Source organism: Bombina bombina, chromosome 8 (assembly GCF_027579735.1).
Source record: "Bombina bombina isolate aBomBom1 chromosome 8, aBomBom1.pri, whole genome shotgun sequence".
Classification (NCBI taxonomy): domain Eukaryota; kingdom Metazoa; phylum Chordata; class Amphibia; order Anura; family Bombinatoridae; genus Bombina; species Bombina bombina.
In genome coordinates this window covers 281,992,551-282,020,256 of record NC_069506.1, presented here as the reverse complement: position 1 = coordinate 282,020,256, position 27,706 = coordinate 281,992,551, and the positions used below count along the sequence as shown (strand labels likewise).

At 39.7% G+C, this 27,706-nt stretch overlaps 1 protein-coding gene across 1 annotated transcript in view; it reads left to right on the top strand.

Annotated features, from left to right (window-relative positions):
- Positions 1–27,706, top strand: part of STT3A (STT3 oligosaccharyltransferase complex catalytic subunit A) — a 79,796-nt gene that overhangs the window by 26,451 nt on the left and 25,639 nt on the right. Inside the window, exons 8-15 of the mRNA XM_053691409.1 lie at positions 4,304–4,468; positions 6,572–6,752; positions 7,809–7,964; positions 8,129–8,220; positions 12,830–12,985; positions 13,129–13,317; positions 13,473–13,589; positions 19,592–19,694. Coding sequence (XP_053547384.1) covers positions 4,304–4,468; positions 6,572–6,752; positions 7,809–7,964; positions 8,129–8,220; positions 12,830–12,985; positions 13,129–13,317; positions 13,473–13,589; positions 19,592–19,694 — 1,159 coding nt within the window. The remainder of the gene's footprint in view (positions 1–4,303; positions 4,469–6,571; positions 6,753–7,808; positions 7,965–8,128; positions 8,221–12,829; positions 12,986–13,128; positions 13,318–13,472; positions 13,590–19,591; positions 19,695–27,706) is intronic.

Sequence of the window (27,706 nt, the reverse complement as noted above, 5' to 3'; positions counted from 1 at the left end):
GAATACTGTGAGAAGGTACAATCAGAGCAGCTTCACCATGTTAGCGTTCTCCACGCTGCAAGTTACAATCCACACATTACGCGTTTTGCCCCTCCCCTTTCTGGGTTGGACTAGAGGCTTCGTCAAATGTATGATGTTGCCACTACCAGTGGTGTTTAAATACCAATTCTGTTACAATGTTCCATTTAATCTTAAAGGGACATAATGCCATTCCATAAACTTTATCTGGTAAATCATGTTATACATATACATAAACAATAAAGCACTTAAGAAGTGACACCTGTTAATGGCCTAACTATTTACAAGTGATGGTGTCAGCATAATAATACCATAAACACTTTAAAACAAATACAAATATGAGGCATCTACATACATCATGCCACATAACATATACTCCAAAAATCTTGAATGTATACTTTACGTTACAATTCATGTTTAACTAAAGATTTACAAAAAGCAGGCATATTCAATTTTTTTCATTAAGACCAATATTTATTTGATCAATATTGCCCCCTCTCCTTTTTGAACTTACATCTTCAATTCCTAGCACTTTTAATTGTGTAGAATCAGAGTTATGGAGCATTTGGAAATGTCTAGCCACAGGACTATCCTTGTCATTGTCCCTAACTCTGTCTTTCAATTCATGGGTCGTTTTTCCAATGTAATATTTGGGACACGAACAGTGTAACAGGTAGATCACATTATTTGTATTACATACAATCCTTTAATTAATATAATAGACTCTATCTGATATGTCTGTGCAAAAATTAGATTATTTTTCAATACATTTGCAATATACACAGTGGCCACAAGGTTGACAACCCTTCACTACTTGTGATTTAGTTAGCCAATTTTTGGTAATCTCCTTTTAAAATGTACTGTGCACTAACCTGTCTCTTATACTTGGAGCTCTTTTTCTGATATATAGCCTATAGAACTATCGCTGGACTCGGTGTGCTAGTGTTTAAGTATACCACGAAGTATACCAGTTATCAGAATTTGTATTAACAATATATTTATGTTTGATGGTAGATACTACAGACAGTTGCGAGGCACAGCCATGGGTGCGGCATGCGCCCCCCCCCCCACCTATGCCTGTTTACATCTGGGCGTCTGGGAAACGGTGGATGTTTTCCAGGGTTTGGACCAATGGGTGGAGGCGCATGTCGCCCTATGGCTGAGATTTGTGGATGATATTCTGGTGCTGTGGAAAGGTGATGCTGTGTCTGCAGGTAAATTAGCAGACAAGCTCAATAGCAATAATAGGAACTTATATCTGACTTATCAGATCAGTGACAAGGAGGCTACTTTTCTTGATTTGAAGATCACCATAAATAATGGTATGTTACAAACCAAAGTCTATCGTAAGGAGACAGCAACCAATAGCCTGTTGTACGCATCCAGTTATAACTCAGAAGCTCTTAAAAATGGGATACCTGTAGGACAGTTTTTGAGACTAAAAAAGTGTTGTTCTACAGAGTCAGATTTTGAGGTAGAGGCAGCAGAAATGGCCATAAGGTTTTTACTAAGAGAATATTTAAGAAGGCAGATACGTAAAGGCTGGATAAGAGCCAGACAAACACAGAGAAGTCAGCTTCTGTATAAAGATAGCGATTCACAGATTGAAAAGAATCATATTTGAATAATTACTAGGTATAATTCCCACTGGAACAAACTTTGTGGTATACTTAACAAACACTGGCACAGCTTGTCCAGCGATAGTTCTGTGGCTATATATCAGAATATCCATTAATGAGTGCCAAAAGAGCTCCAAGTATAAGAGACAGGTTAGTGCACAGTGAATTTCAAAAGGAAATTCACAAAAATTGGCTAACTAAATCACAAGTAGTGAAGGGTTGTCAACCTTGTGGCCACTGTGTATATTGCAAATTTATTGAAAAATCATCTAATTTTTGCACAGACACATCAGATAAAGTCTATTATATTAATGAAAGGATTGTATGTGGTCTACCTGTTACATTGTTCGTGTCCCAAATATTACATTGGAAAAAAACGACCCGTGAATTGAAAGACAGAGTTAGGGACAATGACAAGGATAGTCCTGTGGCTAGACATTTCAAAATGTTCCATAACTCTGATTCTACACAATTAAAAGTGCTAGGAACTGAACATGTGACGCCAAAAAGGAGAGGGGGCAATATTACTCAAATATTACTCCAGCATGAGTCATGCTGGATGTACAGACTTAACACATTGTCCCCCATTGGTCTTAATGAAACATTTTTGAATATGCCTGCTTTTTGTAAATCTTTAGTTAAACATGAATTGTAACGTAAAGTATACATTCAAGATTTTTGGAGTATATGTTATGTGGCATGATGTATGTAGATGCCTCATATTTGTATTTGTTTTAAAGTGTTTATGGTATTATTATGCTGACACCATCACTTGTAAATAGTTAGGCCATTAACAGGTGTCACCTCTTAAGTGCTTTATTGTGTATTTATATGTATAACATGATTTACCAGATAAAGTTTATGGAATGGCATTATGTCCCTTTAAGATTTTGCAACAAGGGACGGTTAACATTGTAACAGAATTGGTATTTAAACACCACTGGTAGTGGTAACATCATACATCTGACAAAACTTCTAGTCCAACCCAGAAAGGGGAGGGGCGAAACGCGTAATGTGTGGATTGTAACTTGCAGCGTGGCGAACGCTAACATGGTGAAGCTGCTCTGATTGTACCTGCTCACAGTATTCATCTCTACCGTGTGTAAGCAAGTGAAGACCTGCTTCGGCACTGGCATCACAGGATCACGGAGGTAATTTGTAGCCTTATGGCACCTGCCCCATGAATCAGTAAAAGTGAAGGTTAGCTGTGCGATACTAAGTCTGTTTGAAATATAGAAGACCGGAGCGTGTATTAACACTATGTGCCCGGATCTTATTACGGACTGTCAGCTGGCCAGCCTAGTAACATGCTAGCATGTAGGGAGGATGTATGAATATGTATTACATTGTGATGTACTATTATCTGTTTCACCATTTATCTGGTATAGAATACTTATGAATATTTAGTGATGGCAGACCCAGTGTCTTTACCACCTCTTAAATAAACGTTTGGTTTAATGTGATATCCTGTGCAGCCTTCTTTTGTTATAATATAATATATTTTTTATAGAACTCTATCTTTTGAAGTAGTGTGTGTGTGTACGTACACATAGTCGTGCTCGTAAGTTATTATGTTTACATTCTCTCTCTGTGTGTGTGTGTGTGTATATATGTATGTGTGTGTCATATATATTATGTATGTATATATATATATGTGTGTATATGTATTCGTATTTATGTACACATCGTATGTGTAGTTTGGACAGACTGCGTTATAATCTGCTTATTGTTTGCTGGGTACATAAAATATATAGTTTGTTCATACTGATCATGTTTGTAATCTGGCTCCCTCCCTTTGAGACTGTTTGAAGTAATGGCAACTTTCACGCTTGACTAAACTGAAGCAAACAATGACAAATATACACTAGGAGTAGTGACGTGGACTAAACCTGCTGGCCGCTTGTATCTGCCTCCCTTAAATAAAAGGATGTAAATTTGGCCACGTTCCGTTTTTAAACACACACACACACACACATATATACACACACATATATGTATGTTCTCAGTATGGCAAACATTATTAATGAAAATATTACAGTAACTGTGTTCTGCATATCACAGCATACTCATTACCTATAAATAAAGCACAGAATATCTAATACTAAATTACTTATGCACTGTAGCTGGTGTACAGCATATCTGCTATATACAGTACATTTCTGCTATATACAGTACATTTCTGCTATATACAGTACATTTCTGCTATATACAGTACATTATAGCATACTCATTACCTGTAGATACAGAATAGCTCAACACATTTTGCTTTAACTATAAAACGAAGCACAAAAATGCAGGCGGCAGCAGTAGCTGTGATTTAACCTCTTGATTGGTGTGAGCCACTGATTTAACCAGAGCGCACCAAAGCGATCAAATTACAGCTGCATAGCACTCTAACGTTATCTTGCAGTACTGTCTAGTGGGGTTAGTCACCTGGTCATAGTACTCTGTGTCTGTCAGGGCTGTGCATGGAGCTGAAGGGGAGGATGAATAAGGGGCATGGTGACCTTTCCTGCCACAAATGTGATACATGGAGCTGCCTTACATGCTGCAAATGGCCCTATTTTGTCTTCCCTTAAAAATAGTATGGCCAGTAAGGTGTGTAGAATATATGTATATGGTTTTTGTTGCTTTTGTAAATCAATACAGTTCTTTGTTTTGTCTAGGTATCGTCCTGGGGAGGTTACGTGTTTCTGATCAATCTGATCCCTCTGCACGTCTTGGTTCTGATGTTTACAGGCCGCTTCTCACACCGAATCTATGTGGCTTACTGCACTGTGTATTGCCTGGGGACCATCCTCTCTATGCAGATCTCTTTTGTTGGATTCCAGGTGGGAACCTTGATCAGCAGATGAGAGACCTAGTATTCGTGACCCGTTTACTGACCTGCCTAACAGACCTAGTGCGTGTGGCACATTTACTGACCTGCCTTACAGTTCTAGTGCGCGTGGAACGTTTACTGATCTGCCTTACAGACCTAGAGCTCGCGGCATGTTTACTGACCAGCCTTACAGACCTAGAGCTCGCGGCATGTTTACTGACCAGCCTTACAGGCCTAGTGCGCACGGCATGTTTACTGACCTGCCTTACAGACCTAGAGCTTACGGCACGTTTACTGACCTGCCTTACAGACCTAGAGCTCGCGGCATGTTTACTGACCAGCCTTACAGACCTAGAGATCGTAGCATGTTTACTGACCAGCCTTACAGACCTAGAGCTCGCGGCACGTTTACTGACCTGCCTTACAGACCTAGAGCTTGCGGCACGTTTACTGACCTGCCTTACAGACCTAGAGCTTGCGGCACGTTTACTGACCTGCCTTACAGACCTAGAGCTTGCGGCATGTTTACTGACCAGCCTTAAAGACCTAGTGCGCGCAGCACATTTACTGACCTGCCTTACAGACTTTGGGGTCGATTTTATTAAGCAGCGGATGCTGCATCGAAGCCCCATTGTTTCTGGTCTGCCAGAAATGGAAGTTAAGAAGCAGCGGTCGTAAGACCGCTGCGTTGTGTACTGAAATTATCCTGATCCGAAACAATCAGGATGATCGACGGCCCCTTCTGGCGGCCAATTGGCCGCCAGTGAGCAGGGGGCGGCATTTCACTAGAAATGCTTGTGCAAAAATAAATGCCAACAGCTTGTGCTGTTGGCATTTAGCGAGGTCGAGCGGACATGATTCGCTACAGCAAATCATTTCCGTTTGACCATTAACGGAACTAGAAAAAGTTCAGAGAAGGGCCACAAAGCTAATAAGGGGATTGGAGAATTTAACCTATGAGGAGAGGCTAGCCAAACTGGGTCTGTTTTCTTTAGAAAAAAAGGCGCTTAAGAGGTGACATGATTACTTTATATAAATATATTCAAGGCCCATATACAAAGATGGCAGAAGCTCTGTTTATTCTAAGAAAATTGTTTGTGACCAGAGGTTACAATTTAAGGTTGGAGGAAAGGAGATTTAATCTCCTGCAACGGAAAGGTTTTTTTTCACTGTAAGAGCAATAAACTTGTGGAACTCATTACCAAAGGAGGTAGTGAATGCCAATACCCTAGATACATTTAAAAATTATTTGGATACATTTCTGTCTAAACAAAATTCATGGATATGATTGCTAGTATTAAATAGGTCACCTTTTAGTGGGATTATTTAATATTAACTGGAGCTTTTTGTATATATTTTAGATTTGTATAGGTTGAACTCGATGGACTTTGGTCTTTTTTCAACCTCATCTACTATGTTACTATGTTACCCCATAGTGCGCGCAGCACGTTTACTCACCTGCTTTACCCCCACATAGTGCGCGCAGCACGTTTACTGACCTGGCAATATGATTGCACCATGAGATTACGTAAACCGATGGGTACCTGCATCACAAAGTGTTCTGCCTAGCAGCTCAATTTCTAGGAATAATATTTGTGCTGTTCTTCTGAATAATCTTAGTGATAATGTAGCACCTTATTCTCATATGTCAGCAGCTTTATTCTGTGGCTGTGCTCCTGCACTGTGCCGTAGCAGACCGGGCAATAATTCCCTATTTATACTTTCTGCACCTTTTTAAGTCCCCTACAATCTATGAGACCCAGATTACTGTTAATGCACAATGTCACATTGTTTGGATTCCATGATGTGTACTGTTTCGGTTTTACTGGTTAGCTCAGCATTTTCTCTCATGCCTTCAGTTCTGGGCAAAGCAAGGCTTGCATCAACCTGTTTGTACATTGATTCTTGTGCAGCATGTAGTATTGATAAAAACTTCTTTTTTTTTTTTTTTTTTTTCTTGAAAGCATAACAGCTATTGTGTCAGTTTGTTAAAGAACTTTTTCATACTTTTGTTCACTATCCCATATTGTGCTGGTGATGACGACTTTTATCCTGTGTTATGAGCAGTGCTGTCATACTGTTTCTAATAACATTCTATGCTATCTCCCCGCAGCCTGTGCAGTCATCAGAACATATGGCCGCGTTTGGTGTGTTTGGCCTGTGTCAGATTCACGCCTTTGTGGATTACCTGCGGAGCAAGCTGAATCCTCAGCAATTTGAGGTCTTGTTCAGGAGCATCATCTCACTGGTTGGCTTTGTCCTGCTGACCGTTGGCATTGTCCTCATGCTAACAGGTATAAATCTTACCACTATGGGGACCTTTTTAATGTGAACTATCAGCTCGTTTAGTAATAAAACTGTCAGTAGTTCACTTCTCTTGTAATATCCTTGTCCTTTTCTATTCAGAGCAGGAGCTAATGCTGCCTGTATGTTGCTGTGTCCATCTATTAATTTTATATTTTACATTTAAATCTTATAAGTGCTGAAATACAGAGTAACTTGGCCCAGTAAATGTGCTTAAACGCCCACTCATCAACTGTGTCCCACCTGTGAGATGCTAGAGCTTTTTTGGGGGCACCATTTAAAGGGATATTAAACACTTTTAGATGGTAATATAAAAAATAAAAATCTATACTTTCATTATTTATTTTGTCCCCTTTTCCTGTAATTCCATTTTAAAATTGTGAGCGTTTCAGTTCCTGTTAGAAATTGAAGTGCAGAACACTGTTATATTCCACACAGCCATTGGCTGCACACTCTAGTGACCTATTTATAACGGTCCCTAATTGGCCACAGTTGAGAAGGTAATACAAGTTACAACATGGCAGCTCCCATTGTTTTATAGACACTAACATTTTACACTTATTTTGTCAATATTTAAACAACTAATGAAACTCTAAAAGACATCTACATGTTATTCTTAGACTAATCTTAGTATAATTCTATCTAGTATTTTTTTAATGTTTAATGTCCCTTTAATGTTAGAATGCTTCAGTTTGCAATTGGATACTCTCTCGGTGACGTCTCCAGGTGCTGACTTATTTAGTGATTATCTCTAGAAATGATCTATCTTATCTTCAAGGCTTAAATAAACTAAATTAAGCATTTGGTATAATTCACATCGTTGGTGTTCACCTCATGCATCACCATACATTGACTTTACTTGTTCTCCATGTATGGGCACCTTGTTACTCACAATCCTGTAAAGATACACAAGAACATTTATTAAAGAGATCTGCATTTATTAGTTTACTGTGTATGTATACGTGTGTGTATGCTTATATGTGTATATATATATATCTTTTGGATGCCGACTACATTTATGGAATTTACCTCTCCTCCTCTGTTAGGTAAAATCTCCCCCTGGACTGGCCGTTTCTATTCCCTCCTGGACCCCTCCTACGCCAAGAACAATATTCCCATCATTGCCTCCGTGTCTGAGCATCAGCCCACTACCTGGTCGTCCTATTACTTTGATTTGCAGCTTCTCGTCTTCATGTTTCCAGGTTAGTTTTACCATCGGATTTGTGTGCTGCTGCGCGCATTTGTTTGTTTAATAATGAATGCACATCCTTATGTGTTAATCTGTTTTCTCATCATCTTTGTTATTCTATTATACTATAAACTTCTGTGTATTCTGTTCACCTTACCTATAAATGTTTTTTTCCAGTTGGTCTATATTATTGCTTCAGTAACCTGTCTGATGCCAGGATTTTCATCATTATGTACGGCGTTACCAGCATGTACTTCTCTGCGGTTATGGTAGGTGTGGCGGAGAGTGACGTGTGCCACTAGCAGTCAGTCTGTTCCTCCTGCTAAGCTACAGTGTGACTGTGTTTTGTTACTGCACGGCTTGCTGGTTATTTGTCTTTCTATCAAACAACTACCTATATATTATATTTTATGAGAACGATTAAGGTGCATGCAGGTGTGTGAGCAGTTCTGTATCTTAAGCTGATGACAGATTTATTAGGGGGGATATGTAATATTCAGTGGGAGGGTTACTTGGTATAGTTGAATTGGGGAAGCATCACACAAGTAATTTCCTATATACATTTCTTCCCACACTACTTAGGTTGTGAACCAAAAATGGGCCGGCTTCTAAAGTTGCATTCTTGCTTTTCCAATAAAGATAGCAAGAGAATGAAGAAAAATTAATAGGAGTAAATTAGATAGTTGCTTAAATTTGCATGCTCTATCTGAATCGTGAAATATAAAATTTGGGTTCAGTGTCCCTTTAAGAACTAAGTGGAAAGAAATGAAGTTTATGAGGACTGTTATGATTGGGAAGTCAGTTTCAGCATTCCTATATATATACGGCAGGTGCCTATTTACAAGTGGGGTCAATTGGTCCTCTTTAAATCCAAGAGCAGTAGGCACAGGTCATTTTTAATAAGTGAATATAAAGTTTTTTTTGTTTTTTTTAAATTCATGCTCACTTTTTTCTATTGCACGCTATGGTTGTCAAACAAGACGCAACACAGCAAAACTAAACTTTTTACTAATATCACATGCTTAAACCTACACACGGTTTCATGTTTTTAGTAAGTACAGATGATAGCCCATTTAATTTGTTTCCAATGATCCACTTTACCTGCTGGAGTGTATTAAATTGTTTACAAGTAGCTCCTTTTGACATTTGAAATAGTTGATTTAGACGGTGGTATCCCCACCTATTCTGAAAGTTTGTGGCCGCAGGTCCAAGCTATAGATCAGCTTTGTAAACACAGCCAGCAGAAGAAATTACTCTCCCAGTGGGATATAGCAGAGATAAGGTAATAAAATGTTGATTTTCCATTGTTTTCTCCAAGTACTGGTGATTGTTTTATGGACAGATATAAGATAAAGAAGCAGGTATATGTACACAATGTGATATGGTAATGAGATCTGATTATACCTACAAGCTCAACCCATTTTATATGGTTGTGGCTTCAAAACACACAATCAGAGCTTTAATATACACAAATAAACCTTAAAAAGCTAAAAAAAATTAATGACACGGAGTCCACGGATCATCTTAATTACTATTGGGCATACCACGTCTGCCCTGCAGGAGGCAGCAAAGAGCACCACAGCAAAGCTGTTAAATTTTTTGACAGTAACAGCGCAGGCACTGGGGCTGGACACAGAGGCTTATGGTGGTTCTCATCTCACAGCATTTTAATATTATATAATGACCGGGAGATGGCTGAATTTGGCACGCCCACGATGGGCGGTTCTAGGGGAAAGCATTGCGCGCCCTTTTCGAACTTCTTCCTGTCAGTACGGAAGAAGAACCCTGTTAACTGTTTTTTACTGCACTCTAGTTACAAGGAAGTAGCGCTTGTTAGTATTTCAGCTGCACATCTTAAATTGTATGCGTGCCATCTAGTCTGCAGAGTTCCGGTTTCTGTGAGGGAACAGCTCCTGTCTATGCAGTGGGGGTTGCTTTCTTCAGACAGGCACCTCAGCAAAGTACTGCTGAGGTGTAGAGGTGTTTTCTTTTTCTGTATCACCTTCCTGAGATTTTACAGATGGAAGGTAAATTTGGGAAAGAGTTCCTTAGTCCCAAATACAAGGGTAACTTTCTTGAGAAACATAATAGATTCCTTATCAATAAAGATTTTTCTGACACAGGTCAGGAAATCAAAGATTTTTGATACTTGTCTAGCTCTTCAGTCCACTCCTCGGCCATCAGTGGCTCAGTGCACGGAGGTAACCGGGCTGGTGGTAGTGGCAATGGACATCATCCCGTTTGCTCGGTTCCATCTCAGACCTTTACAGTTAAGTATGCTCAGGCAATGGAACGGAGATTACGCAGACTTGTCTCCTCTCATACTTCTGGAGCAGGAGACAAGGGATTCTCTTCAATGGTGGTTATATCGGGATCATCTCTCCCAGGGAACCTGCTTTTGCAGACCATCTTGGGTTATTATGACAACAGACGCCAGCCTTCTAGGATGGGGAGCAGTCTGGGGCTCCCTAAAGGCTCAGGGAGTTTGGACCCAGTCAGAGTCTGTTCTACATATGAACATTCTGGAGCTTAGAGCTATCTTCAATGCTCTTCTGGCCTGGCCCCAGTTAGCCTCGGTCCAGTTTATCAGGTTCCAATCGGACAACATAACTTCAGTGGCTTACATCAATCATCAGGGAGGAACGAGGAGTTCCTTAGCGATGACAGAGGTAACCAAAATAATTCAGTGGGCGGAAACCCACTCTTGCTGTCTGTCGGCGATCCACATCCCAGTAGTGGACAACTGGGAGGCGGACTTTCTGAACTGACGGCAGACCTTTCATCTGGGGGAGTGGTAACTCCATCCGTAAGTGTTTTCCTGCCTGATCCTCAAATGGGGTCAGCCGGAATTGGATCTCATGGCATCTTGGCAGAATGCCAAGCTTCCGAGGTACGGGTCAAGGTCCATGGACCCTCAGGCGGTACTAATAGATGCCCTGGCGGCACCTTGGACATTCAGGCTAGCATACCTGTTTCCTCCGTTTGCGCTTCTTCCTCGGGTCATTGCTCGAATCAAGCAGGAGAGGGCAAGCAGGAGAGGGCCTCTGTGATCTTCATTGCACCAGCTTGGCCTCGCAGGATTTGGTATGCGGATCTAGTGGACATGTCGTCTCTGCCACCTTAAAGTCTTCCATTGAGGAAGGACCTTCTACTTCAAGGGCCCTTCCTTCACCCAAATCTAGTTTCTCTGAAGCTGACTGCTTGGAGATTGAATGCTTAATTTTATCCAAGTGGGGCTTTTCAGAATCGGTCATAGAGACCATGATTCAGGCTCGTAAACCTGTAGCTAGAAAAATTTACCATAAGATATGGCATAAATATCTTTATTGGTGTGAGTCCAAGGGCTACTCCTGGAGTAGAGTTAGGAATCATAGAATTTTGTCTTTTCTCCAAGAGGGTTTTGAGAGAGGATTATCCACAAGTTCCCTCAAGGGTCAGATTTCTGCCTTATCTATTTTGTTAAACAAACGTCTGGCAGATGTTCCAGATGTACAATCTTTTTGTCAGGCCTTGGTTAGGATCAGGCCTGTGTTCAAACCAGTTACTCCTCCATGGAGTCTTAATTTGGTTATTAAAGTTCTTCAAGGGGCTCCGTTTGAGCCTATGCATTCCTTAGATATTAAGTTATCTTGGAAAGTTTTATTTCTGGTTGCTATTTCTTCTGCTCGCAGAGTGTCAGAGCTCTCAGCTTTGCAGTACGAGTCTCCTTACATTATTTTTCATTCAGATAAGGTAGTTTTACGTACTAAATTAGGATTTCTTCCTAAAGTTGTTTCTGATCGGAACATTAATCAGGAGATTGTTGTTCCTTCCTTGTGTCCTAATCCTTCCTCTCAGAAGGAACGACTTCTGCATAATTTAGACGTGGTTTGTGCCTTAAAATTTTACCTGCAGGCGACTAAGGATTTTAGTCAGTCTTCTGCTTTGTTTGTGGTTTTCTCAGGAAAACGTAAGGGACAGAAAGCTACGGCTACTTCTCTTTCTTTTTGGCTGAAGAGTATCATACGTTTTGCATACGAGACTGCTGGACAGCAGCTTCCTGAGGGATTTACGGCTCTTTCCACGAGGGCTGTTGCTTCCTCATGGGCATTCAAAAATGAAGCTTCTGCGTAACAGATTTGCAAGGCTGCTACTTGGTCCTCTCTTCACACTTTTTCTAAATTTTACAAATTTGACACTTTTGCCTCGGCTGAGGCCGCTTTTGGGAGAAAGGTTCTTCAAGCAGTGGTGCCTTCCCTTTAGGTTCCCTGTCTTGTCTCTCCCGTATCATCTGTGTACTCTAGCTTGGGTATTGATTCCCAATAGAAATTTAGATGATCCGTGGTTATCGTGTCATTAAAAAGAAAAGAATTTATGCTTACCTGATAAATTTATTTCTTTTTTGACACGATTAATCCACGGCCCGCCCTGTTTTATAGACAGGTTTCTTATAAACTTCAGACACCTCTGCACCTTGGTTTTTCCTTTCTCTCCTTTACTTCGGTCGAATGACTGGGTTGGGAGGGAAGGGAGGAGCTATTTAACAGCTCTGCTGTGGTGCTGTTTGCTGCCTCCTGCAGGGCAGGAGTGGTATTCCCAATAGTAATTAAGATGATCCGTGGACTCATCGTGTCAAAAAATAAAAAAATTTATCAGGTCAGCATAAATTTTCTTTCATACATTTTTTTTTTACTCTACAGTTGGTAAAAAAAAAAAGCAATTGTAAACACTATTTACAGTATACAGTCCCTTTAATGTTTAAGGGTCCTTATCTGTGTATTACAGATCTGCTGATTTTATGGAGGGTTTTTACTGCTTGAGCGTGACAACTTATAGTGTTCAAAGCAGTATGATGTGTTCCTTTCTGTATTGTAATATAATTTGCTTCTTGGTCAACAGGTGCGTCTGATGTTAGTTCTGGCTCCTGTCATGTGTATTCTCTCCGGCATTGGTGTATCTCAGGTATTGTCCACTTACATGAAGAACCTTGACATAAGCCGCCCTGATAAGAAATCCAAAAAGCAGCAGGATTCCACGTATCCCATCAAAAATGAGGTGAGGGGCCTCAATCTGGACAAATGAATTTATAATTTAAATGAATAAGGCTTGTAATTGAATCCATATTTTGCTCAGGGGGGAGCCAGCCCTGGGTTATTCTGTTTTTCTGCACTAACCTGTTCTCTATGTATGTGACGCAGGTTGCCAGCGGCATGATACTGGTTATGGCGTTTTTCCTGGTCACTTACACTTTCCATTCCACGTGGGTTACAAGCGAAGCATACTCCTCCCCCTCCATAGTGCTCTCTGCACGTGGGGGTGATGGGAGCAGAATTATCTTTGACGATTTCAGGGAGGCTTATTACTGGCTCCGGCACAACACCCCAGAGGTGAGTTATGGTCTTTTGAAGGGATAATAAAAGTTTATTCTTTAATGTGATTGTCCTGTGATATGGAGCTCATTTACATTATAAACACAAAACATTAGCCACATCAAACACTGTGTGACATGTAGCAACATCTAAATTTGTTTTTTTCTTTCTAGGATGCAAAAGTTATGTCTTGGTGGGATTATGGTTATCAGATAACTGCAATGGCAAACCGGACAATCCTAGTGGATAACAATACCTGGAACAATACTCACATCTCCCGAGTAGGCCAGGTAGGGCTCTGACGTTTTACGTTTCAAGTTAACATAACTTAAAAAAATGTATTTCATACAGACTTTTACAGTCCCCAGAGAGGGCAGCAGTTCATCAAACTAATATTCATGTAATTTATTCAGCATCTGGTTGTATCCCTGTGTATGTATTGTGCACTTTACTCAGTACAATACAAGTTAATTCACCAATTTAATGATGCATTTTACCCAGGATGATGTGCTGGTATAAAGCAATGACCATGCTAGAAGCATTACGGGACCACCCTGGTTTTCATTCAGCATTGTTTTATTTGTTGTACTCAAGATCCGTATAACATGAGGACAGTACAAATTACCTTCCTGTTAAAGTTAAAAAGAACTGTCAAATTTTCAAAGAAACACACAGATTCTCGAAGTATAGTATAAACACGCACAGAGACTAAATGCAGTATAAAAACACAGACTCTCTAAGTGTAGTATAAACACACACACAAGCACAAAGACTCTTAGTGTAGTATAAACACACACACACAAAGACTCTCTTTACACTACACTTAGAGAGTCTGCATGTTTGTGTGTGTTTATATTACTTAGAGAGTCTCTGTGCTTGTGTGTTTTTATACTACAAAGAGTCTCTGTGCTTGTGTGTGTTTATACTACAATTAGAGTCTCTGTGTGTGTGTTTGTTTATACTACATTTAGAGAGTCTTTGAGCTTGCGTGTGTATTTATACTACACTTAGTCTCTTTCCTTGTGTGTGTTTCTACTACACTTAGTCTCTGTGCTTGTGTGTGTTTATGCTACACTTAGACAGTATCTGTGTGTGTTTATACTGCATTTATAGAGACTCTGTGCTTGTGTGTGTGTGTTTATGCTACACTTAGACAGTATCTGTGTGTGTTTATACTGCATTTAGAGTGTGTGTGTGTTTATGCTACACTTAGACAGTATCTGCGTATGTGTGTTTATACTAAACTTAGTCTGTGTGTGTTTATACTGCATTTAGAGAGTCTCTGTGCTTGTGTGTGTTTATACTACACTTAGAGAGTCTCTGTGCTTGTGTGTGTTTATACTACACTTAGAGAGTCTCTGTGCTTGTGTGTGTTTATACTACACTTAGAGAGTCTCTGTGCTTGTGTGTGTTTATACTACACTTAGAGTATCTGTGCTTGTGTGTGTGTATACTACGCTTAGAGTCTCTGTGCTTGTGTGCGTTTATACTACACGAGTCTCTGTGCTTGTGTGTGTGTATACTACGCTTAGAGTCTCTGTGCTTGTGTGTGTTTATACTACACTAGTCTCTGTGCTTGTGTGTGTTTATACTACACTTAGACAGTATCTCTGTGTGTGTGTTTATACTAAACTTAGAGTCTGTGTGTGTTTATACTGCATTTAGGGAGTCTGTGTGTGTTTATACTACAATTGGATATTATCTGCTTGTGTGTGTTTATACTACACTTGGATATTATCTGCTTGTGTGTGTTTATACTACACTTGGATATTATCTGCTTGTGTGTGTTTATACTACACTTGGATATTATCTGCTTGTGTGTGTTTATACTACACTTGGATATTATCTGCTTGTGTGTGTTTATACTACACTTGGATATTATCTGCTTGTGTGTGTTTATACTACACTTGGATATTATCTGCTTGTGTGTGTTTATACTAGACTTAGAGAGTATCTGTGTGCTTGTGTGTGTTTGTGTTTATACTACGCTTAGAGTCTCTGTGCTTGTGTGTGTGTTTATGCTACACTTAGAAAGTATCTGTGCTTGTGTGTGTTTATACTACACTTAGAATCTGTGTGTGTTTATACTGCATTTAGAGAGTCTGTGTGTGTTTATACTACACTTGGATATTATCTGCTTGTGTGTGTTTATACTACACTTAGAGAGTCTCTGTGCTTGCGTGTATGTTTATACTACACTTAGACAGTATGTGTGTGTGTTTCTACTTCATTTAGAGTGTGTGTGTTTATGCTACACTTAGACAGTATGTGTGTTTATACTAAACTTAGTCTGTGTGTGTTTATACTGCATTTAGAGAGTGTGTGTGTATGTGTGTGTGTGTGTGTGTTTTTATACTACACTTGGACATTATCTGCTTGTACTACACTTAGAGAGTCTCTGTGCTTGTGTGTGTTTATGCTACACTTAGAGAGACTCTGTGCTTGTGTGTGTGTGTGTGTTTATGCTACACTTAGACAGTATCTCTGTGTGTATGTGTTTATACTGCATTTAGAGTGTGTGTTTATGCTACACATAGACCGTATTTGTGTTTATACTAAACTTAGAGTCTGTGTGTGTTTATACTGCATTTAGAGAGTCTGTGTTTGTGTGTGTTTATACTACACTTGGACATTATCTGCTTGTGTGTGTTTATACTACACTTAGAGAATCTGTGCTTGTGTGTGTTTATACTACACTTAGAGAGTCTCTGTGCTTGTGTGTGTGTTTATACTACACTTAGTCTCTGTGCTTGTGTGCGTTGTGGTGTTTTTCTTTTTTTTTTTTTTTAACTGCACAAAGCAGTTAAGTGGTTAAAGTGAGGGGATGTGGGGTGTTAGAAAAAGAAGGTACTGAAAAGTGCCTTTACATTGCAGTCTATCTGGTAATATATTTGTATATGCTTATATGTATGTAAGTCATTGTTTCTGATCAGCTTGTCATCTGGCTTTAAACAGAGGAAGATCCTCACACCAATTAAACTAGCTAAGGTGTACGCTTGTGAGAGCTGGTAATATCAGGGTGGTCACAGACAGCCAAATAGCCAAACAATACAATTATATATTTCTCTTAATAAGAAAAGGCTGAAAGGAATCAGAAAAGAATACGCCTGCTGCTCATTTCGCCTATACGGCTTTCTCAAAGGCTAACCTGAAACCGGGTAATCATCCCTCAAGAAATACATTTGTGACCAATCACATGGGTGCAGCGTAACATGCCCTCATAATAACCTATCCTAAAGCAAGACTGAATTATTGGTTAATCGTCGGTCACGTGACGCTACGTCACCACTGTAACCATAACGACGGTGTAAACCGAAATATTGCCTACACACTTGTCCGTATCCCTCTTAACATTCTATCTTTAAAAAAGGCTCAGTCATTGGTTAATCCCGGATCACATGAACCTACGTCATCACAGTAACCATCACAACGCAGTAAACACAAATTAGTAGTCTAGTTTACACACATTTTCAACGGCATCCCTATTGTCAGTTATTACTGCAGATCTTGTCTCGATGCGACCCATTCACATCTGTATCGCATCTAGACTGTTCTGTACAGCAAGGAAACTGCGTCCAATTCCATTCTTAAATTTGATAGCTGCCATACCTGGCAAACCAAGAGAGCAATTCAAACTGGCAAATTTTTAAGAATAAGGCGCAATTGTTCTGATGACAGAGTTTTCCATGAGAGAGCACAAGAACTAAAAACCAGACTTAAAGCCAGAGGCTATACTTGTGGTGTGATACGCAAAGCATTTCAGAGAGCGAGACGCACAACAAGGGATCTTCTCCTGGTACCCAAAATTAAGGTCGCTAACAGAGAAATTAGAAAAAGTAAGGTTTGTGACTACGTTTAATGCACAATATCGGAATATACAAGATATTCTGAACAAACATGGGAATACTGAAATCTGACAATGAATTAACAGAATTCATAGGTGAAAGAATTTAAACCAGTTGGAGAAGGGCTGACTATTGCAAATAAATTGGTAAGAAGCTATTTTACAAGAAGAAAGACCAATAGGAATCTTTGTGGGACTTATCCTTGTGGGTCCTGTAGTTTCTGCAAATATGACTGAGAGATAATTTAAGACATTCTCAGGTGATATGAAACAAATGTACGGTTTCGCTAACTGCAGGACTAGAAATGTGGTATATTGCCTATCTTGTGTATGTGGAAAAAAGTACATAGGGATCACCACAAGAGTTACGCACAAGGTTGGGTGAACACCTCAATAGTATTAAAAACTGTACGGATAAGAAGAATTATGTTTTGATACCAGTAGCGAGACATTATCTAAAAACACATGGTAACAAACGACAATTAAAAGTATCGGTTTTACAAACAATCAAACCTGTGATAAGAGATGGCAGTATTGAATCAATGCTACTACAAGCTAAATGCAGATGGATATTTTGTTTGCAAACACTGATTCCACAAGGTCTTAACGAACAAGATGGTTATGGGGCGTACTTCTAACCAGGTTCATTGAAACTGACTGTACTTTGGAGACAAGAATAGTCTTGTGATGTTACTGCTCTGTTTTATATGGATTACATAAAAATTCACTTCTCCAGGACTTTTCTAGCCTTGCTGTTATCTCATCTTTTTAGGTCTCACAAATGACACAGCATTTTGCTCTATTTATATACGTATCATAGCCTTTTATTTAACGTAAGATCCAATTCTGTAATAAGTGATTGTCCACTGTATATGTTGCGGTGTAATAGGCAACATGCGTGTGCCAAAACTGAGTGTCATAACGGATAATCGGCATGATCATCTATAAGTGGAGTACCTATTCCCCTGCATATCAGTTTTGGGAATATCTATATATGCACTAAAATAAACTATACATCACAATGATTGCCCGGTAACTTCTTTTGGTGTAATTTGATAGATACAAATAAAAGTGCCAATTATAATCTATTCTATATATTCTATGGACCTATATTCAGTGACCAAACTGAATATTTTAACTTTTTGAATAAAATTGTCTCCCCCACTGAATGATAGATAATACATATATCATAGGGGGGTTGAAGGTTTGACCTTTGTTATAATCATCGCTACATCAGTGTTTTTTCAAATATGACACGTCAGATGATCTGCTAAACACTATGACTAAACCGGAGGATCTTATGTCACGCACTATCATCAGTCTAGATGCGATACAGATGTGAATAGGTCGCATCGAGACAAGATCTGCAGTGATAACTCACAATAGTGATGCCGGCGAAAGTGTGTAAACCAGACTACTAATTTGGTTTTACTGCGTTGTAATGGTTACTGTGATGACAAAGGTTCATGTAATCCGGGATTAACCAATGACTGAGCCTTTTTTAAAGATAGAATGTTCAGAGGGATACGGACAAGTGTGTAGGCGATATTTCTGTTTACACCGTTGTTATGGTTAGCGTCACGTGACCGACGATTAACCATTGATTCAGTCTTGCTTTAGGATAGGTTATTATAAGGGCATGTTATGCTGCACCCCTGTGATTGGTCACAAATGTATTTCTTGAGGGATGATTTCCCGGTTCAGGTTAGCCTTTGAGAAAGCCGTATAGGTGAAATGCGCATCAGGTGTATTTTTTTCTGATTCTCTTCAGCATTTTCTTATTAAGAGAAATATATAATTGTATTGTTTGGCTATTTGGCCGTCTGTGACCACCCTGATATTACCAGCTCTCACAAGCGTACACCTTAGCTAGTTTAATTGGTGTGAGGATCTTCCTTTGTGTATAGTTAACTTTTGTTGTCGCTTGTCATCTGGCTATCAGGGCAATTTATACTTTTGGTTACTTATAATAGACACTTGTGAATTTCACGCTTTCTTATCTGATTGCCAAGACTGTTGGGACTCATTACCTTTGTGGTATTTTAATCAAAGTATTATTGCACACACTGCACATCCTTTTTATTTTTCTTGATTATTATTAAATGTTATTTTATTGTAACCTGAGAGGTTACTTCCCTCCTTATAGATTTTGCTTGAGTGCTCTGTAGGTGCCGCTGCCCCTTTTCTCATTTACTCTATATTCTATATGGCATAGAGCACCCCTCACACATTATTGGGAAATTTCTGTCCCCCTTTATTGCATTATAGGAAAAAATTTTGAGCGGTTTTTATTTGATCCCTGCGTTCCCTACCCACTTCTATTTTCAAGTATGGGTTATAGACTTTATAGACGCTACATAAGTCTATATCATGCTCGTAGGGACTTGTTACATGATTTGCTTTTTCAGTTATACATGTGACCACTTATTTCATTCTTGTTTCTCCCAGGCTATGGCATCCACAGAAGAAAAAGCCTATGAGATTATGAGGGAGCTGGATGTGAGTTACGTTCTGGTTATATTCGGAGGCCTCACAGGGTATTCATCAGACGGTCAGTATTTACTTTATCCTGGTTTTTAAACCCCAAAGCTAACATTCAGCAGCACATCAAGTTAAATTTACTATGAACCAACGTGGATTTGATTTAAATCACTAGTTAGTAAGACCGTTTTCTACACACAGGTTTTGTTTTTAGAGTAATAACTTTTCAGATTATTTTTCCACCTATATCAGAAAGTTACTAATTTAGTTAAAGACCTTCTTTCCAATGGCATGGAGAGTCCACAATTCCATTAAATTACTGTTGGAAAATTATAAACTCCTGGCAACCAGGGGGAGGCAAAGACACCCCAGAAAGCTTAAAGGGTCAGTCTACACCAGAATATTGGTTTTAAAAGATAGATAATCCCTTTATTACCCGTTCCCTAGTTTTGCATAACCAACACAGTTATATTAATACACTTTTTACCTCTGTAATTATCTTGTATCTAAGATTCTGCGAACTGCCCCTTATTTCGGTTCTTTTGACAGACTTGCATTTTAGCCGATCAGTGTGGGCTCCTAGGAACTCCACGTGTGTGAGCACAGTGTTATCTATATGAAACACATGAACTAACACCCTCTAGTAGTGAAAACTGTCAAAATGCCCTGAGCTAAGAGGCGGCCTTCAAGGGCTTAAAAATTAGCATATGAACCTCCTAGATTTAACTTTCAACTAAGAATACCAAGAGAACAAAGCAAAATTGGTGATAGAAGTAAACTGGAAAATTGTTTAAAATTACAAGCCCTATCTGAATAATGAAAGTTTGTTTTGGACTAGACTGTCCCTTTAAGTATCCCCACTTCCCATACTCCCCAGTCATTTTTTGCCTCTGTAACAAGGAGGAAGCAAAGATAGTGCTCTAAAAAAAAAGTCCTTTAATGGGTAGCTTCCATTCAAGTAGGAGTGGGGTAATTCTGTGTCCATGTAATTATCTTGAGTAAGAGTATTGGTAGCTGTTAGCTGCTGGAGGTCGCAGGGAGGCTTCTCTGTTCTCTCTCCAGCAATTTATGCTAACACCCCCACACGGCAACCAGGGTTGGTTACTCTACTTTCATTTCTACTCGGGTCCCTGTCAGAAGTCTGAATGAAGCTGTCAAACCTGGAAGTCTGTGTCTGCGCCAGAGCAGAGGCTCCAAGGTAAGTGCTCTTTTCCTTCACAGGTTGGAGGGCTCAAGACACCTAGAGAGTTAAAAAAAATCTCTATTTCTTTCTGTAGCCTGGGGACCTTTTTAAAAATCTCATTACTATGGGGATTTGTAACAGGGCAGCTTGTATTTATGGGGCACAGCTAATCTACAAAGCTGCATACTTTGTTATAGTATCAGTGTTTGGGACTGAGGCTGTCAGGGCATGGGTGTTTGTATATACTGAAAGTTTTATTAATTATTTCTTGAGGAAACAAATAATGCTTTTATGGTACATTGATATGAAGCCGGATAAGAGATCTTATACTTTTTCTTATGTGCTGTTTTTTTTTTTTTTTTTTTTTTTTTTTTTGGTCAGAGAAGACGCTGCGAGTTTTCAAACTCTTCTCTGATTGTGTCGTACTTCCACTGATGCGGTCATGTGACCGGCCACGCGGCTCACTACTTCCAACAGAGAAATGTGGAAAGCAGTGATTGGCACAGTCTGTTGCGCTATCCCAGAGGTGGTGAGTTGCTCCAGCAGCTGTTGGGGATATAGAGGTGCCACAACGGTTTTTTATTTATATAATAATTCCGGTGTGGGAATATTATTTATGGCTTCAGAGCAGAGCGTTCTCTAACAGATATGCAGAGATTTTTAAGAGCCCTCCAGGGGTTCAGTTTGTACATGATCAGGCTTTTTTGTTAAATGATCTTCAGATTTTTTCTACTGACTAACAGAATTATTCAGATTTTAAAGTCATATTTTATTTTTCTGTGGGGAATTGTTCACTCCAGTATGAAGGACTCTATGGATAAGGGTACAAATCTATCATTACACTTAGACAAATATGTTGTTATTGTGAAGAAGCCCATGTGTCTTCCCCACCCCTGCTCAATTGTGTTCCACATGCTTAGCTTCCATGTTGCAAACAAAAAAAAAAAAATCTGCTGTTTTCAAAAGGTTAACCCCTCAGAGCCCTCTACCTCTCAGGACTCTGTTGCCCTAGATATGCCTCAACTTTCTCCTCAGTCCCCATTCCTAGTAGTTACTCCGGCAGTGCCCTGCAGCTCAGTCTCTTTTTGGCGGAGTATTTTTATCAGGAGACTTTGCAGCACAGCTTACATCGGCTGTTTTTGCTGAGCTGAGTTCCTTACCTGTTTGCAGGTAAGAGGAAGAGAGACTAAACATGTTTCCTCTGATTTAGGAATCTCGTCCAACGCCACGTTCCTGGTTCCAAATTCCAGGGTCTGTTTTTTTTGGGGGGACAATCATAGATTCGGTCTCCATGAAGATCTTCCTGACAGATGTGAGACAGTCCAAACTTCTCTCTACCTGTCTCTCCCTTCAGTCCTCTGCACGCCCCCCAGTAGCGCAGTGCATGGAAGTAATTAGTCTCATGGTGGCTTCCATGGACATTTCTATTCCTTTTGCTCGCTTCCATCTGAGACCTCTCCAACTATGTAGGCTTAGACAATGAAACGACGATCATTCAGGCCTATCTCAGCAGATCGTCCTAGACAACCACACGAGAGAATCTCTCTTGGGGTGTCTGTCAGGATCATCTGGCTCAAGGCATGTGCTTTTTGAGACCTTCTTGGGAGATTGTGACTACAGATGTCAGCCTCTCAGGCTTGGGAGCAGCTTGGGGTCCCTTAAGAGCTCAGGGATCCTGTTTACCGAAGGAGTCCGTCCTTCTAATAAATATTCTGGAGTTGAGATCAATCAACAATGCTCTGGTAGAGTGGCCGCAACTGAGTTCTGTCTGGTTTATCAGATTTTAATCTGACAACCTAACATCTGTGGCTTATATCAACCATCAGGAAGCAACAAGGAGTTACCTAGCTATGAAGGAAGTCTTGCACATCCTTCAGTGGGCAGAGTCCAACAATTGCCACATTTCTGCCATTAATATCCCGGAAAGGGGCTCTTCATCTGGAACTTTTTTCTGAGATAACCCTCAGGTGGGGTGTTCCGGAAATGGAGCTCATGACATCTCGCCTCAATTCCAAGCTACCCAGATAAGGGTTTAGATTGAGCAACCCTTAGGCGGTGCTGGTGGACACTCTAATCCAGGCTTGTGAACCGGTGACTCGCCGGATATATCATAAGGTCTGGCTCAAGGTGAGAGTTTATTGTATTATGTTTCTCTAAGAGGGTTTGAAGATAGGTTTGTCAGCCAGTTCTCGGACGGGACAGATCTCTGCCCTTTTGGTTTTGTTACACAAAAAGTTGGCTAATTTGCCGGACGTTCAGTCCTTTGTTCAGGCCCTGGTCAGATTCGAGCCTATGTTTAATCCTATTGCTCCTCCTTGGAGCCTTAATTTAGTTGTGCAGCAGGCTCCATTTGAGCCTATACATTCTGTTGATATTAATCTGTTTTCTTGGGAAAAGTTTTATTTTTGTTGGCTATTTCTTCTGCTCGTAGAGTTTCAGAATTTTCTGCCCTACAGTACGATTCCCCTTATCTTATTTTCCATGCGGACAAGGTGGTCTCTGACCGCAATATCAATTAGGAGATTGTAGTTGCTTCCTTTTTGTTCTAATTCTTTTTTTTGTTACACAACCTGGATGTGGTTCATGCCCTAAAGTTCTATCTCCAGGCTACCAAGGATTTTAGACCACCTTATGCCTTGTTTGTGGTGTACTCCGGTAGGTGCAAGGGTCAAAACACCACTGCAACTACTCCTTTCTTTTTGGTTGAGGATTGTCATTCATTTGACTTATGAGGAAGCTGGGCAACAGCCTCTTTAGAGGATTACGGCTCACTCTACCCGTTCTGTGTCTTCTTACTGGGCTTTTAAGAACGAAGCTTCCAAGGAACAAATCTGTAGGGCAGCTACTTGATCCTCTTTACATACCTTTTCAAAATTTTACAAGTTTAATGGCTTTTTTTGTCTCCGCTGAGGCTTCTTTTGGGAGAAAGGTGCTTTAAGCGGTAGTACCTTCAGTTTAGGTCCACCTGCTTTTAGTTCTCCCTCCCTGTCCATTCTGTGTCCTCTCTGGCTTGGGTATTGGTTTCCCAACAGTAATTGAATGGAATTGTGGATGCTCCATGCCATTGGAAAGAAAACTAAATTTATGCTTACCTTTATAAATTTTCTTTCCTGGCTTGGAGGGTCCACGACTCATCCTTTTTATAATTAAAGGGACATTAAACCCAAAAAAAAATCATTTTTCAGATAGAGAATACAATTTTTAAAAAGTTTCCAATTTACTTCTGTTATCAAATTTGTTTCATTTTCATGTTATTCTTAGTTAGAAGAGATATATAGATAGGTAGCATGCACATGTCTGAGTACTAATTGCCAGGAAATTGTGCTGCCATCTAGTGCTCCTGCTAATGTATTACATTGTTGCAAAACTGCTGCCATATAGTGCTGCAGACATGTGCACACTATTGAGCTTACAATTTTTTCAAATAAGGATAACAAGAAAACAAAGAAAATATGATAATAGAAGTAAATTAGAAAGTTGTTTAAAATTGTATGTTCTATCTAAATCGTGAAAGAAAAAAAGTGTTTTACATCCCTTTAAGGCGGCTGTTTCCTTATTCCCTCAACTGAATGACTGGGGAGTATGGGAAGTGGAAGGGATATATATATAATTAGGAAATTATTGAGAAGTGAACTATCCAATATAATAGGTTAATAATTCATATTTGATTTTTTTTTTCTTTTTTTTTTTAGTTGTACTGAAAATAATTTCCTTAACAATTTAAATAGTTCTAACTTAAACAATAACATTATAGGTTTCACTTTAATTATTACGGTTTGCCCCTCGCTCCTCACACTTAGGTTCTTGTGCAGATATATTCCACTACAAACAATCTTCTGTTCATTGCTCCTTCTTGTTACTTAGGTTTTTTTTCCGTGTACATAGAACTGCAGTGGAATAATAGGATTAAAGCGGCAGTAAAGTAAATTTAAACTTTCACGATTCAGACAGAAAATACAATTTCTTTTTTATGACACGATGAGTCCACGAATCATCTTAATAACTAATGGGATATTCACCTCCTGATCAGCAGGAGGCGGCAAAGAGCACCACATCAAAGCTGTTAAATAGCTCCTCCCTTCCCTCCCACCCCAGTCATTCTCTTTGCCTACGTTAAGTGCAAGGAGGTTGTAAATTAGGTGTTAGTAAAATATTCTTCAATCAAGAGTTTATTATTTTTAAAGTAGTACAAGATTGTGCTGCTTTGTCCTAGGGTGTAGCTGTAGTCCATATCAGTCTCTTCAGTAGAGCAGTGGTGGCTTTAGAGCAATGGGAACTTGTGGGACATAATTCTCACTGCACCTCCCATACATTGATGCTGCCCTAACCCTGATAGCCTAAGTAAGATTACTCAGGCTTTATCTTTCTCCACAGGACTGTGTGAGGGAGAGGACCTCTCAAGCCTGCTGAGCTGCCCTGCTGTCGGGCAGATTTTAAAGTTGTGCTGACTTTTTATTCTGGGTCGGTGAAAAAGATCTCAGAGGAAGTGGAGCACTTTATTTAATTGGGATTTAACTCCTATACATAGAAGGGGTGAATTCAAAGTGACAGCATGTTATTAGCAAGCACTGGGGCTGAGGAGATCGGTGGCTTATTTCTGGGGGCCTTTTATTGGGCTGAGGGTAAAGGAGGAAGGACTCTTTGGTCACATATATTTTGGCTAAGCTGCAATATACAATGTGGTAGCCAAATTTGCCCCCAGATATATTTATGGTTCAGTTAGCTTCCGGTGGCGTAATTGTTGAAACAAGGATAATGGCGACCGGGAGCTTGATGTTGTAACACCCATGATGGGCGGAGCTACGGGTGGTGACAATTTGGGCTGCGCACTCTACTCTCTAACTCCGTTTTCGGAAACGGAAGGACTGCTTAGCACAGTAAATAGTGTTTGCAGAGACAGCGATACAGCTGTGTTCCGGATCATATTGCACTCAATTATGAGAGCATATGAAAGAGTCTCTGCTGAACGCAATTCTTAATGTTCCATATAAGTGGGACCGGAGTTTAAAGGGACACTGTACTCAAAAAAATTATTTTGTGATTCAGATTGAGCATGAAATTTTAAGCAACGTTCTAATTTACTCCTATTATCAAATTTACTTCATTCTCTTGGTATCTTTATTTGAAATGCAAGAATGTAAGTTTAGATGCTGGCCCATTTTTGGTGAACAACCTGGGTTGTCCTTGCTGATTGGTGGATAAATCCATCCACCAATAAAAAAGTGCTGTCCAGAGTACTGAAACCAAAAAAAAAGCTTAGATGCCTTCTTTTTGAAATAATGATAGCAAGAGAACGAAGAAAAATTGATAATAGGAGTAAATTAGAAAGTTGCTTAAAATTGCATGTTCTTTCTGAATTACAAAAGAAAAAATTTGGGTACAGTGTCCCTTTAAGTAAGGAAGAAACTAGTTGTAATTTGGTTGCTTAACATCCATCAGCCTCTCCTTTGCAGCGACTGGATGAAAAGAGACAGTAACGTTTTCTATGAGCCTGCACAAGCTAAAAGGGGGCAATAAATCTAGTGCATTACTGCAGTTCCGTTTTTTATGTTAAATTATCGTTCTGCACTCAAAATGAAATAAAGTTTTGGGTATTAGAAGGGCAGATGGACACCTCAGCAAGGTTTAGCTGAGGTGTAGATAGGTTCTGTGTTAATTGTGTACTATTTTAGTTTCTTTCTGCACACAAAAATAAAAAGTTACTTTTTTAAAATTTAAAGAGACAGTAACGTTTTTTCATGTGTTAAATTTTATTACAATATTTCACTCTTTTCTGAACCTACTCCTTCTAAGGCTTTTGATGTTTAGGAGTCTGTTGACAATGGTCAAACTATGCCACAAATTTCTCCTATAGTGTCCCACAAAATTTTATGGCCCACATGCAGTGCCCTGCGCTTCCTCTCACTCCACCTGGAGTTACTCTGCATTTCATGCATTATCTGTTTTCCCCACGAGGTAGAAAACATTACTAGAGGAATTATTTTCAATCATTTAGGGTGATTGATTCAGTAGTTGCTATTCCGAATGTTTCTTCCCTGTTACCTGAAAGAGGAAGATACTTCGGGAGTATCTGAGAGAGAATTCTCAGACTCTGATGGAGTAATATCTTTATCTGATCCTGAGGTTGTTTTCTTTCAGTTTTTTTAGCTTGAACACCTCCATTTGTTACTTTAGGAGGTTTTAGCTACCCTGGGCGACTCCAACACTACCGGCGTAGTATATCCTAGTGCGTCCAGTAAGTTATAAGGAATGGGAGATACCTCATCCCCTATATTTAAAAATGTTTCCCATAGCCGACTCGGCTAAGGAGGCTGGGCAAACATTGCCTAGGGTGGAAGGAGTAGTTTCCAGCTTAGCTAAGAGAACTACTATACCCTTAGAGGATAGTTGTGTTTTCAAAGGTCCTATGGACAGAAATTAGAAAAGGGGTGTACACCAGGGCTTACAATGGCAACCAGCTGTGTACTTTGCTACCGTCACTAGTGCAACGGCATATTGGTTTGATGCGTTGTCTGATGCTACTAGGTCAAACTCCCCTGGATGAAATCCAGGATATGATAAAAGCTTTCAAATTGGCTAATTCCTTTATTTTGAATTCTTCCCTTCAAGTTATCAAACTGGGAGCATAAATTTCAGATTTCTCTGTTCCAGCTCACAGAGCCTTATGGTTAGAGCCTTGTTCTACGGATGTATGCTCGAAGTCTAAGCTTCCTTACAAGGGGAAGACCTTGTTGGGACCTGGCTTGACGGAAATAATCTCTCTTGAAATTTCAAAAATGTCAACAACAAAAAAAAAAAAAAAATCAAAAAAGCCTGCTGTTGAATCAAAGACAGCATGAAGGGCATGCCCCCGATCTGGGACCGGATCTTGTAGGGGGCAGACTTTCCTTCTTCGCTCA